The following is a 14,635-nucleotide window of genomic DNA, read 5'->3' on the forward strand; positions in this document are numbered from 1 at the left end:
TTTTGAGTCTGTGTCTTATTCTGGTGCTATCCAGAGCTGTATTACTTCATGTCTTGCATTTCTATTGACTTCCAGAATCACAGTCAATATCTGAAGATCTCGGTGTAAGTAATTAGTCCTGTAGTATATCGGTACACCCACAATACTTCGTAGGACTCTGTTCTAGAAAACTTGTGTTATATTTATACTAGCGACCCGCCTCGGCTTCGCACGGGTGCAATGCTGATACTAAATTGAATACACTACAGAAAAAATATGAACGTTGTATATAAAAACATAGCGGCCCGCTCCGACTTTGCACGGGCATAAAATATATATGCCTATGTCACTCAATGAAAACATGATTAAAATCGATCCAGTATTTTTGGTTCATTCATTACTGCCCTTGGCCTGCACGCATTAAATTTGGAGTAAAACAATTCCTCTTCCCCTATACTTACTATGAAGATTTCCTGCTATCTTTGGAATATTTAAATTCATACAATTTTTATTACATTACACATTTTTAAACGCAAATTTTAAATTTGTAATATCTCCGAAAATATTTGTTTAATTTACATGCTGTAAGGAACCATATTGATCTATATTAATTGCACACTGTATTTAAGGTACTTAATTCGATAAGGATTAATGCCGTATTGCTTAAAATAGCTTCGTAAATAAGCCATTTTCTCACGTAAAAAGTAAACAGTAAAAATGGTTAATGTGGGTTATCCCTAAAAGATAAACATATACCATCGCGGACTTTTTTGTAAACCTTTTTATGGTGTACAATACTGTAGTACATTAATTTGATCTAACTCGTAGGGTTAGGCAGCGTTTTTGCTAATTGCTAAATAAGCCTAAAAAAATAGGTTAATTTACGACATCACGTTAGAAACTTCTAAAATTAGCAATGTTGCCTTAGTATATTATGCATGTATTATACATATAAACCTTCCTCTTGAATCACTCTATCTATTGAAAAAAACCGCATCAAGTGTAAGTAATCAATATATTTTCCTATATTTTAAATCCAGTTCTTTCCTTTTGTTTTTATATGTTCCTTCCAACGAAGTTATGCATTAAATGAATTCATTAATATAAATTTCAAACACTAATTAGTTCCACTTTTCTGAGATTCCGGGATTTTTCCTTTATTAGTCTACTTCTACTGAGATTCGATGACTATTTTGAAGGTCTCTTTTGAAGCCAGTTTGACAGCGTTAAGAGAACCTTGCAGATAACAAACCAAATGATCCACGGGTCCAGGTCCGGGTTATACTGTGGATGCGTCAGAACTTCCAAATCAATCTCTAAATCTTCGATGTTTGTGGTCTAGTTTTGTCTTAATGTTAGAAAACACCTTTCCCATTGATCAATTCTAGCTCCTAATGTATAATTCCTTTACAATCTCACTAAATACATCTTTGGGTGTCAATGCAGGCTTGCAATAGTTTGTGAAGCTTCTTTCTGCTTCCATCAAAATTTTTTTCGCACATTATTGTCGTACATGATTCACTTTTAATCGTCCGTAATCCGGAAATTGTTTCAATTTTTTTTTAATTATTACATTGTTACTAGTCGTCTCCGTCTAACCTACAATTTGTCTTTATAATAACTTAAATCTAGGTATATAACTAGGAGAACGCATCGGCCCTACCTCAGTCTCTGGAATAACCTTTATACATCTCACTGCTGTATTTTTTATTATATGCACACAACACTACACAAGATCAGATGGTTTGATTCTTTCGAGTCCGTGTCCAAAAGTTGCAATACTTCAATATTCTCATGCTTGCGATTCTCTTGATTTCATAATTCATAATTAAATTTCATTTGATAAAATCCCCATAATTGAACTCCGTATGTCCATATAGGATTCAGTATTTCCTTATATAATAGCAATTTATTACGTACCGATAATTGTGATTTTCTTCCAATTATCCAGTACATTTTCCTATATTTCAGTTCCAGTTCTTTTCTTTTATTTTTATATGTTCTTTCTAGCGAAGTTTTGCATCAAGATTCATTCTGAGATATTTAGCGTTGTTGATATATGGAATGATAATGTTATTTAATGTTATTGCTGCTTGTACGGTCTATTTATAGGTGAACTGCACATGTACAGATTTACTTTCATTAATTCTTATTTTCCAAGTTTGTGTCTAATTATTTATATCATCACTTGCCTGTTGTAATTTTCGTGAGACTATTGTCTTAGACAGCTATAATCGCAGTATCATCAGCAAATGTAGCCATCGTAATATTTTCCATTTGTGGTATATCACAAGTGTGGAGTAGATAAAACTTTGCTCCCAGTGTACACTTCCTTGTGGTACACCTGCTTTAGGTTCTTTTATTGTAGAATAAGCTTCTTCTTGTTTGATTCTAAACATTCTGGTTGTAATGTACAATTTTAATATTTCGGTGTGTTGGTTTGGTAGCATTTTCTGTAGTTTATGAACAAGGTCTTCATGCCAAACCTTATCGAAGGGTTTTGCTACATCTAAGAATATAGCTTAGTATACTTTTTTACTTTCGTAAGATTTTTCACTAAAATCTGTTACTTTGTGGACCTGGTCAATTGTTGAATGCTTGTTAATACACCCAAACTGGTGTGTTGGTATCAGGTTTTTTCTCTCTATGATCGGTTTTATTCTTTTCAACAGGAGTTTTTCAAAAACCTTAGATATTACTGGCAGCAGTGATGTAGGTCTATAGGCTTTTATTTCGTTTGGTGTTTCGAAATTAACAAAAGTTGTTTCATTACAGTAACTGAAAATTAATATTTGAAATGTCATAAAATGTTGAGTCGTATGGTTTGAAAGTTGGTACCATTCCAGGTATTCAGAAATTATACTGGTCTATCTACAGTGATGTAATAAATATGTCATTGAGAAAAATTGAGACTAGTTACTTCAAATAAATTATGGATTAAAAATAATCGTAGATTACACGAGTGTATGTGTTGTTACCGACACTTTTCCTATTTTAATTCATATACATCCTCTACGTAGTAATATGTGGAGATATTAAGATAAAGAACAATGAGTACTAATAACTGAATGTACTGGCGGTGATTAATTCCTTACGAATGTATTACGAATTGTGATTTTATTAATGTATTGACTGACTAATTTAGGTGCAGAGCTCTGCGTACTCTACTGGTTATTAAGACAGACAGAGAGAGAGAGAGAGAATGTATAAATTGAATTGTTGGGTTTTATCAGATAATTTAGCATTTTTTCGGACTAATGTTATTTAAATGATGTATATTTCTAAACAATACCGTCTACTTAGAATCCATAGTTTTTGTTCAGGCTGTTAGGTAACATTATTTATCGATAACTTCGAACTTCTTAGAAAAATTTTGATTCGATACGTCGTTAGATTCAGAGAAATTTCACAAGAAAGGAAAATCTAGCGGTTGATTTCTACGAAGACGGTTTTCTTAAATCCATGAAAATGGGTCATGATCCGTGTAACAGGACAATTGAAAGGTCTCCGACCTACCATAGTACAACACTTTTTTTTTCTCATATCCAAATATTCATGAATGATATGATCCGTTGATATCTTTGGATTGTCTGCTATTTCATTCAGTTTCAATTTACGGTCATTCAAAATCATTTTATGGATTTTTTTAATGTTTTCGTCGGTAACAACCTCTTTTGGGCGTACACTGCATTCGCCGTCTTCGGTGCTCATTTCACCTCGTCTAAACTTAGCATACCAATCCTTGATGGTTGATTTTTCTGGGGCAGTATTCAGAAACTTTTCAATTGACCTCTTATGTAACACATGAACATCAACTACAGCAACTCGATATCAACAATCAACTTGATATTATCTTTTAATAAAAAATAGTGTGTCGTTTTTTTTTATAGAAATTTGTTAATTTTACCCACCTACATCAAGGACTTACTAATATAAGACATAAAAAATAACTCAATAGATCAGATCTGAACAACAGATAAAATATCAGATAATACAGTTACTAATTTGTTATTGTCAAAGTTATTCATCAACATCGATGTTGACTTATGAAACAAGACTGCAACTCTCCAGCTGGTAGAATGCAGAAGAATTTCAGATGTATCTTCCACATCTTAGATAAAATGTGAACATGAAGATTAATAAGAGGTAGGGGTGAATATCTTTACTTCTTTCGTTGGCATCAGATCATCAGTTTATTCAGCACTGCTCATTATTGCTACCTCTCTTTTATTCTTCTTAATTGATATGTATTTCTTGAAGTTCTTAAATTAGACTGTAAGTGCTATTTTTTCAAATAAGTATGTGAGGTATTAACAAAATTTTCTTTTAAATGATGACGATTTTTCGATCAATTTTTAATACCGTATTTGCTTGGTATGTGGAACTTAAGCAACATAAGGAATCCACTTTTTGTAATGCCATTTTGCTACAAAATACTGTATCAAAACAATTTTTTGTTCTCAACTTCGAGGATCAACGTTATATTCTCGAACGATTTAAAGAAACGTTTTGTTAAAGTTAATGAGTGGTGTTGCGAATTAGTTTCGGACTTTTAGACTTGGAATATTTTTGGTCAATAGCAATCAATGGGAGTCAGAGCAATGAAGGAAAAAATGTTGTTTTAAAAGCAGAAAGGCGACAACATGAATGTAACTTTTACTCAAGTATTATCAACTCGTGGTTTACAAAACATGTATTAGGCGCTTGCGTGTATATTTGTTATTTTTTAACTCTAATGATTATTAAAGGTAATTTTATATTTGACCACACCTTCAGACGTTCAACAAGAACACTTAATATTTTATCTTTAAATTAACATTATATTTCACTTTTAAAATGTCAATCAAGTCATGATTTTATTCAATAACAGCTTAATAGTTGATGAATCAGCTGTTTCCAGTGGTTTACAAGTGATGGAAAAGACTAAAAATTGTTATCACACGAATTAATTAAAATTGCCACGTTATTACCAACTATTTAACATCGCGATTTCATACTTCTATTTATTGTATGCTGTATTGTGACTGGCGATAAAAAGTAAATTGGATCCCTACCAAACCAACATCGTCCCATCGACACTTTTGTAGAACATAAGGGAAATATTTTAATACATATTGCAGTAATCTTTTTCAATAAATGCCTTTTTAAAGTGAACAAATTATCAGAATACATGTTTCAATTTGTTTATATTTATCTACTGGATCTGGTACTCAAATAAATATTGAAAAAATACCGAAGCAGACCCCATAGAGGTTATTCTGACGAAAGTTCAACGTCTTCAGATTGTATATTGGTTGTGTATTAAATACTGATGCATCAAATATAAGAAGACTTTTAAAACTAAATCAAAAGAAAAAAAAACATTAAAAAAAAGTCGTTCAAATTACCTGATGGTATGCACATACGAGGATCCGTGAATAGATTAATCAACGAATAATAGAATAACGGCAGTTAAAATATTAAATCGTATAATATGAGTATATAGGTTGATGGAAAGTTGAAATCTCCATCTTACACGCCCGTACCTAGATGTTCCTCTGTAAAGAATTATCGTTACGGACATATGGTGATTCTCAATTTGACCGCTGTAATATTTAATATCTTTCGTAAATTCTGTTACGGCACGTTCACAAGAAATGTTTTTAAAGGTAAAAAAATAATTAAGCCAACAAGAAGTCAACAACCTAATTTTAAAAAATTAGTAACTGTGTTTTCAATAAGGGTGTGTCGATGTTTGGAACCTGTACTACCACCATGACAAGTTGCACAATTGACCAGCATATACAAATAATAAAATGTTGTTATTATTACAACGTTCTTTTGGGATTTTTTTTAATACTTCACACACTTTATTTAAAAAAAACAGCTCTTATAGTCAAATTTAAATATTTAAAGCATGAGAACGCTGGAAAGAATTTCAAAAATAGATATCAATAAAAAAGATTAAAAGAGGTAATGAAAACGATCTGATGCTGATGTTAAACCTTACAATTTGTTTCATTTATAAAAAGCACCATATATATTTAAAAAAAGTGTTTGAAATGAGTTTTGGGTCGAATAAGCTTCAATTATGAGAAGGGGGTGTGCCCCACTCTATCCACTTTATTCGTCGGACTTTGCTCCTTCTGATTACTATTTTTTTTTCTAAACAAAACGCGTGGCCTGTATAAGCAGCGTCCCATATCGTGTATGTCAGATAGAACCTGTTCTTCAAAAACTTTTGCAAGGATACATTAACTTTCTGCAGCAGTCCCCCTCCCCATATTTTTTGCATGCATTTTTTTTTCAGAAAAAAAATGAAAATATGAAAAAATTCTTAAATAAAACCTGGTAAACGTAACCTTCAAGCCACTTTTTAACTGTTTATTTTTAAAACAATGCACTGGTATCACAATTTCGTGAAAATTAAATTAGTTAGGTCTGGAGCTTATTTAATGCTTTGTTAACATATCCATCGTATAAAATATTAGTTTGTTTTTACATTATAATGCTTGAATCATCTTCATATATTTTTATATTGACGTCATTGCCTTGAATCAAACATTTTATTAAAAGCTATCTCTTCATCATTATGGACTTCTAAGAGCTATAAAAAAATAAGTCGCTCCGAGGAAGAATCCCTCTTTCTTGAAGAATTATTTTAACAGTAAAAAATAATTGTTCCTCAATTAGTAACGAATAATAATATATGGTTAGTGCAACCGACATATTTGAGACCAAGATAGTTGGAAATACCGCAAACTCTCTCTTTGGCGCCACGCAGAATTAACAGATTACTTCATCACGAAATATTTATTAATATTCCTCTGCCACTGGCGCGCTTCATCTTCATTAATTTCCTATCTTGTTGCAGGAGCAATCTTCTTCGATTGTACTTACTATTTCTCACTGTATCGTTACATTTTCTATTATACACCGACGTGTTCTGATGACGAAATCAGTACTTTCTTATCGAATGCATTGGCTAATAATAATAACAGACAATTTCTAGGACGTATCTACGGCTGCATATAAAGCGCCGATTTCAATACTGTCGATGGATATGCAGCAACAGTAAAAAACGAGAAGATCCAGTTCTAAATCTTGATCGGATTCTAAATCACTTTGTGCTGAAGACAATCCGTTAAAATCGTGTCTTCATCGTTGAATTACCAAGGTTTTTCAATCAATTAGCGCCGATGAAAATTGACAGATGAATGTTTTGGTTTAAATCAAAGTAGTGACGAACATACGGAACTAAATTAAACGTTTTGGTGACAAGCTGAAAAACAATTAAAACAATCTAATTCAAAATATTGTCAGTCATTCTGAAGTATCTAGAAAAGTTATTGACTACTCAAGTGATAAAATTGTAAGATCAGGAAATCAGTTACCCTGTATTTGGTGTCATGATATTGTAGTGGCGGCCGAGCTATGATTATTGATCCTTATCTATCAGGATTTGCTCTCAGAATATTTTCTATTTCTATATATTATTGATTCGTAAGTATAATGCATATTTTTAGAATATGTATCTAGAAACAAAACGAGAAAATACTTTAAATTCCAAGTTTATTTTCCAATAACCCCACTGATTTTGACACTCACTGAAAATATAATAAGAAAAGAACAAAATCCAACGTTAACAAACAAGAGAATAGGTTGGGAAGGATTTTCTAAAGAATTGAACAAGAGACTTCAACTAAATACCCCTTAAGACAGCCGAAAAATTAAAATTTGGAGCAGAAAGATTCGTTGCAGGTATCCAGCAAGCCGTTTGGACAAAGATTCCAGAAGATAAATATATAAATAAAGAAATTAATTATAGAAAAGAGATTAAGAAAATGGTAGCTGAAGATAAAAAAACAGCAAAATAGAATACCTGAAAATGAAAATATTTTTAAGAACATAACGTGATTGGTAATATTTCGTCTATAACTAAATCATAGCAACGTGGAAGCAATATAGCTACTGAACAACATGCAGGAAATCAGAAGATTGAAGCGAACTAAGCCAAAGCAACTTTATAGTGCATAAGTGTTATCGTTAATTTAATTTTAATTTGGAAAATATATTTATTGATGCAAGTACATCAGAACAGTAATAAATTAATGTACAAATTAAGATTGTACTAAGCATATAAATAAAATAAAATCTCGAACAAACATTTAAACCAAAAGAAACTGAATATTATTGAATTACGTGCAAGATGTACCAAGAAACAGAATTATAAAACTATCTGTCTGCTCAATTAAATTTATTAATAATATTTCGACTTTTATCTTACTTCAAGAGACATTTTTCAAAAAATGTTCAAATTTACTATAATATTAACCAATAGTTAGACAATAAGAGTAGTATAACTCTTGTTTGAATGATAATACTATTTTAAAGTTTCTTCAAATATATGATTGATATCGTATCTGAATTTTTTTGACTGATACAGTGCACACAGTTAGCAGGTCACTTGAAAAGTCCCCGGCCTGACACATAGTTGGCGCTAGTAGAATTAAATCCATATGTTTTTAGTTAGACCGGGGACTTTTCAATTGACCTGTTATGTAGAGGCATCTGATATTATTACTAAAGGGTATCAATGGACAAGAAAATTTGTTTGGTAATTAATAAACGAAATCAATAGCTTATCTAACCTGATGATTATAAGTTTATTGTTACATTATGGCTATAATTCAAGAGCGTCCATGAAAGACGAACCGGTGTTTTGGTCCACGGTCGGGCGGGAGGGCGTAGGGCTCGCTCCCCACTTCGGCGGTCTCGAACGCATCCCAGCCCCCTCCGCGCCGCCGTTGCACACACATACACGCCAAGGCGCCGGGTTTCGAACCGCATCGGCCAGTCGTGTCAACCGTTTCGCGAAGTATCGTAGCGACGCAGCGCTCTCGCCGACACCACGACTACAACGCCACCGCGTGACGCCCGCGCCGCAACTCGCCGTCGCGCTCTGTCCTGAAATTCCGCGTACACACACATACATAACGCGACGCGTTTGACGGATGTTGAGTTCTTGTGTGTTGTTGCTATGTAACCGAGTGTGTCGTATGGGATAGCAGCTCAGTGAGGCCGTTTACGTATCAATCTCTCTCTATTCAGGTATATTAAAAGAACGACGCGCCGATACATTGTATCTTTTCTAGGACGATTGTGTTTGCTCTAATGATTGGGGCCTTCTGCTCATTATCGATGTCCGTGCGAGGTTTTCGTCCTCTTTGTACGAATCTTTTTTGTCGCCAGATAACCCACATAGACGACAAAATGTCTCGCTGCAAGTAAACGCTGCGATATATATATATATATATATATATGTTAAAGTTATAACTTAACCAAATGAATAATAATTACTGGTAAATCTCCTTCACTATCACTATTAATGTCTCCATGGTTTAAACAAAGTCACGAACACATAAAACTATTTTAATAATCCACAATTAATCTTGACCTTTTTACCTTTAAGGCGTGAAGGAAATAGAACTTTACGCAAAAACTTTATCTTATAAGTAGGCCTGAAAGAAATCGGAATTATATTTAAACTCTATAACAAACGGACTATATAAGAAAGTGTTCATCATCAACAGGTCGCTGCTTATTTTCATTCAATTTGAGTGAAATTCGATTAATAAATTATCTTATAAATATTAATATAAATATAAAGAGTAGAAACATAGTTTTGTTGATAACTATTTTAAATTAGAATAGGTGAAAAAACCTTAAAATTTAACAGGTGACAAGAAGTTGTTGTGTCATTGTGTGTGTTTTTAAACTATTATTTGTGAAATATCTAGCCAAATTATATATAGATTCATACTTGCTGAAATAAATCCTTAATGTGTCTTATTAATAGTTGTAAATTGTAAGAAGAAATACATTACATACATTACTTCATTGTTTTATAAATATCGATATAAAATTAAAAAGTGATAACAAAATTTTGTTGAAACCTATTTTGAAATTTAAAATCTTACTAACAGGTGACATGAAATTATATGTTTGTTATTTATTGCAATGATGTGAATGATGATATGCAATGCAATGAAGGCTGTTAAACATTGCCTGTTTCTTTTAAGAACATAGTTAATTTAAGTAATATTAATATATATATATATATATATATAATAAAATAATAAAAATAAAGACCTAAGTGTTATTGAAAACTATTTTAGACTTTAAAATGTTACTAACAGGTAACATGAAGTTGATGACGATGATGATTGTGAAGTATTGGCTGTTGCTTTCAAAAAGTTATTTTAGTTAATTTTATTGATTAATTTTATTAATTTTATTAAAGATCAATACATAAATGATTGTCCGTGTAAGCCAAAGGTATATTATTTGTAAAATCACACAATCAAGCAATGCCTAGTCAAATTATATTTAGATTCATACTTATTGAAATAAATCGTTCATTTGTCTTATTAAAAGCTGTAAATATTAAAAATCAAGAAAATATGACGGTGATTTACTAAAAATGGTGGTGTTTCAGTGTTTTTAAAATTAAATCTCTCTAAAACTTTGGACAATAAAAATATCAAATTCTTTAGGGTTAATTTAACTGTTACATTGAAAGAAAACTTCTATTCATCCTCAAGAGCTATCATCGGTAGCCACTGCTTGTTTTTATTATACGCGAGTGAAATTCGATTAATATATTCTTTAATGAATATTAATATAACTTAATTGTGTAACTTTAAAACGTTAGCAACAGGTGACATGAAGTTACATACTTTTTATCGCAAGGATACTGTGGCTGTGGGTTATTCGACTTTATAATGCAATAATTTTAATATAAAGGTCAATTTAATACTTGTCTAGCCAATTTGTAATGCAGCTTCATATTTTCTGAAATAAATCGTTAAACTTCAAATCATTTTAACCCTAATATTAAGAAAGTTACCTTATATTAACCAAGATCAAGATATTATGAGTCCCAGCTTATTTTTCATTATATGTGAGTGAAATTCACTCTTTCATGAATTGAAGTTAATATAAAAATAAGGAGTGATCTAGAGACTTACAATTATTTCTTTAATACCTACCCAAATTCTATACAGCTTCATACTTACTAAAATAAATAATTGGTTTGTCTTGAATTATTTATTATAATACATACTTTTAAAAAAGAACATATAACGATAAAAAACTAAAAATAGTGAGGCAATAATTATAACGAGGTTTTTTAGTGTATTTCAAATTTACAAAAAAGTTTCTATAAAATGTGAACAACAAAAATATCAAGTTAATTTAACTCTTATATTAAGAAAGTTAACTTCTATTGGTCAAAAGTTTTTTTTCTCTGTAGTGAAATTCAATTAATACATTCTTCTATGAATATTAATATAAAAACAAAAAGTGAAAACAAAGTTTTAACGGTAACGATCGGTGTGGAGTTGTAAAAATGACTGAAAAAAAAACGATTTTTATTTCGATTTTAATTTATCGCATTGTAAGTTTTCGCTCAGGAAATCGGTGAGTCTTCGGCGTACCTGACGTTTTCACCGATACGTCGCGGCGATTTCGGAAAAGGATCACGTCCTGGACTGTGTTATCGAAATAGTTTTTGCTCGAAAGAAATTGATCGGTAATCGTGTCGGTCGAGGAATTAACAATAAAGCCCTGGCGATGGTATAATTAATAAAACCGAGCTTGTGATCGAGAGGTGAACAAACTGTTGCTCATATCTCCTAACTAGGGATGTCGACCGCGGAGAGAAATAAGAATATATCGATATTTCAGAAGATATCAACATATTGACTTGTTATTTTCGTTGTTTTCTAAAGAAATATCGATATTTTAACAAGTAGCAATTAATAAATGTTTAAAATTAAGTACCAAAACTTAACGGACCTTTAAAATACCAAAATATTGATATGTCGATATTTTTCGGCATTCCTAGCCTGCACATCGTTAACGATATCTATTCCACTCTCGAATTTCGTTTGATAAAAGACATTTGAGAATTCTTTTATGTTTTCTCTATTCTTAACAGATCAATTGAAAAGTCCCCAGCCCACCATAGTGAAACACATTTGTTTGGAAAAATTAGTTTTTTTTTATTCAACATAATTCTCTTCAAGACACTGATCAACACACTGATTATAGCGACCGTCCAACTTTTCGATACCATTTTTGTAGTACGATTTGTCCTTTGCTTCAAAATAGGCCTCAGTTTCGGCGATCACCTCTTCATTCGACGAACATTTCTTCCCAGCGAGCATTTTTTTGAGATCTGAGAAGAGGAAATAGTCGCTGGGGCCAGATTTGGAGAATACGGTGGATGAGGAAGCAATTCCAAGCCCAATTCATGGATTTTTGCCATCGTTTTCACTGACTTGTGACACGGTGCATTGTCTTGGTGAAGCAGCACATTCTTTTCCTTCAAATGCGGCCGTTTTTCGGCGATTTCGTCTTTCAAACGGTCTAATAACGCTATGTAATAGTCGCTGTTGATAGTCCTTGCTTTTTCAAGGTACTTTATAGAAAATTATTCCATGCGCATCCCAAAATACAGACGCCATATCCTTGCCAGCCGACTGTTGCATTTTCCCATGCTTTGGAGCGAATTCATCGTGTGCAGTCCACTCGGAATGACTATCGATTGCACTTCAGAGTGAAATGATGGATACATGTTTCATCCATTGCCACATATCGAATGTTTTCGTCGGTAACAACCTCTTTTGGGCGTCCACTGCCTTCACCGTCTCCGGCGCTCATTTCACCACGTCTAAACTTAGCATACCAATCCTTGATGGTTAATTTTCCTGGGGCAGTGACCGGAAACTCGGCATCAAGCCGAGTTTTTGCTTCAACTATATTTTTTCCCTTCAAGAAGCAATATTTTATCAACACGCGAAATTCCTTTTTATCCATTTTTTCACAATAACAAAAGTTGCTTCACTCAAAATACTATAATTCACAAACTAATGATCCGACAGCTGTTAAATTTATACACGCATCTTTTGAGGGTTAGAGCTAACTAAAAAACAGATGGATTTGTAGGAATGTTCCTCAGGTCGGCCGGTCGGTCGGTCGAAAGTGTGGCCGCCGAAGCGATTGTTTGTTGTTCGGACTACTATTTTTGGAAGGAACTTGCACGAGAACTAAAAATACTGCTTGGACAAATACTTGTATATTTCGTTATTAAACTGATGCATGTGGTCAACGGGAGAATCAACAGGATATTAGGTTAAAGTGAAGGAAGTACGGTAGCGCTATGGAAGTGGTACTGTTACAAGGGGATGGAGAAAAGAAAAGAGAGCGAGACGTCGTCGTGATGGTCTTTTATAGCCTGGAACCGCATGGTACCAATCCACCGGCGTTGCCAACCTTTAAACTTGTTGAATGCGTGGTGGTCTGAAGGGTCGTGGCAGTCGCCACAGATTTAATTCTAGTAGCGCCATCTATGTGCCAGGCCGGTGACTTTTCAATTGACCTGTTATTCTTGAAGTTTCATGTATCTTAGTATATTTTTATATGGTATTATTACTGTGTATGTTATATATTGCAAAAGTATATTGACTTTTGAAGGAAGAATATTCGTCGTAATTTCATATCGCATTATTCCTGCGACATTCTAAAGACATTGTTACTAAGCCTATAACTAAGAGAAAACTGATTTTTTCTCTGACTGTTTAACTGCTTGTGCAATGTTAAACAAACAATTTTAATTGATTGTTTAAAAAAATAAACAAAATATATTTTTTATTACATATGCTTAGTACAATCTTGATTTACAAAGTAACGTATTACTATTGTTCTATTGTGATTGCACCAAAATACGAGCAAGGCGAGTGTGGGATACGTACGTCATTATATATTTCTCAAATTAACATTAAATTAGACTACTTAAACTAAAGTTAAGATATACAAGATATACATTATACAAATTCGTGTGGTTTGGTTCACTTCAATCCTTTGATATCCTGCTCGTTGTCCAGCAAGCTGTGTGGCTTCCACGCTTATTTCGTGTTTTAGGGCGGAATCTTGGATACATTTTTACAGTAAATACAGTAAATTATGTGGCTCGGTGAATGGAGGTAAGACGAAATGAAACAGTGGTGTTTACATTATGTGACCGCTATTTATTAGTAATATAAAAAATGTAGAAAATACAATTAGATAAAACGGATGGTAGCGGTGTTACCTGGAGACGAGGCTTGGGCAGTCGATGGTGGCACGTCTAAACCAAACAACGGTCGAGTACTGAATGAATGGAAATACCCTTCAATAACATCCCAGATAAACGTCTCGGGGTTGCCAGCTATTCGTTATCGGGTTCTAGTTGGCGTTGCTGGCACCCCGCCCGTGTTCAACATCTGGGATTATATTTCTGGGTATTTTGTAGACCGTTATTCCACGATTCCTCAAGGTCGCTACACCTTAATAGGTTTATTTGATTTCAAGGTCATCGAGCAGTTCTTCGTTGGTTAGATAGCGATATGCTTTGGCAATTAATCGAAGAACTTGTTTTGGTGACGTTGGATTACTAGTTGATGTTTTAGAGGAATCCAATATTTGCAACCCATAAATCCAAACTGGCTGATAAACCAATATTTTTGATTTTAGGACAAATTAGGACCATCATGTGACTGACCAATAATTCTTTGATTTTGAGTTTTGAGTTATTATATGAATACTAACAGAGGTAAATAAAACTTATGGCATG

At 32.9% G+C, this 14,635-nt stretch overlaps 2 protein-coding genes across 3 annotated transcripts in view; one reads left to right on the forward strand and one right to left on the reverse strand.

Moving 5' to 3' along the window:
- LOC143195631 (uncharacterized) overlaps positions 1 to 8,953 on the reverse strand; it is a 67,254-nt gene extending 58,301 nt beyond the window's left edge. Inside the window, exon 1 of the mRNA XM_076402923.1 lies at positions 8,610 to 8,953. Coding sequence (XP_076259038.1) covers positions 8,642 to 8,953 — 312 coding nt within the window. The 3' untranslated portion in view covers positions 8,610 to 8,641. The remainder of the gene's footprint in view (positions 1 to 8,609) is intronic.
- The window catches only part of Src42A (Tyrosine-protein kinase Src42A), a 125,528-nt gene that overhangs the window by 68,805 nt on the left and 42,088 nt on the right, over positions 1 to 14,635 (forward strand). Inside the window, exon 1 of one of the 2 annotated variants that reach the window (XM_076402919.1) lies at positions 8,690 to 9,069. The exons of the other annotated variant lie outside the window; for it this stretch is intronic. The gene's annotated coding sequence lies outside the window, so the exon portion shown is untranslated. Of the gene's footprint in view, positions 1 to 8,689; positions 9,070 to 14,635 lie in introns of those variants that run through there. 2 annotated transcript variants of the gene reach the window in all.

The sequence above is a fragment of the Rhynchophorus ferrugineus genome, unplaced genomic scaffold, assembly GCF_030347505.1.
Source record: "Rhynchophorus ferrugineus isolate W39M unplaced genomic scaffold, kcgeb_rfMv2 rfM4, whole genome shotgun sequence".
Taxonomy (NCBI): Eukaryota; Metazoa; Arthropoda; class Insecta; order Coleoptera; family Curculionidae; genus Rhynchophorus; species Rhynchophorus ferrugineus.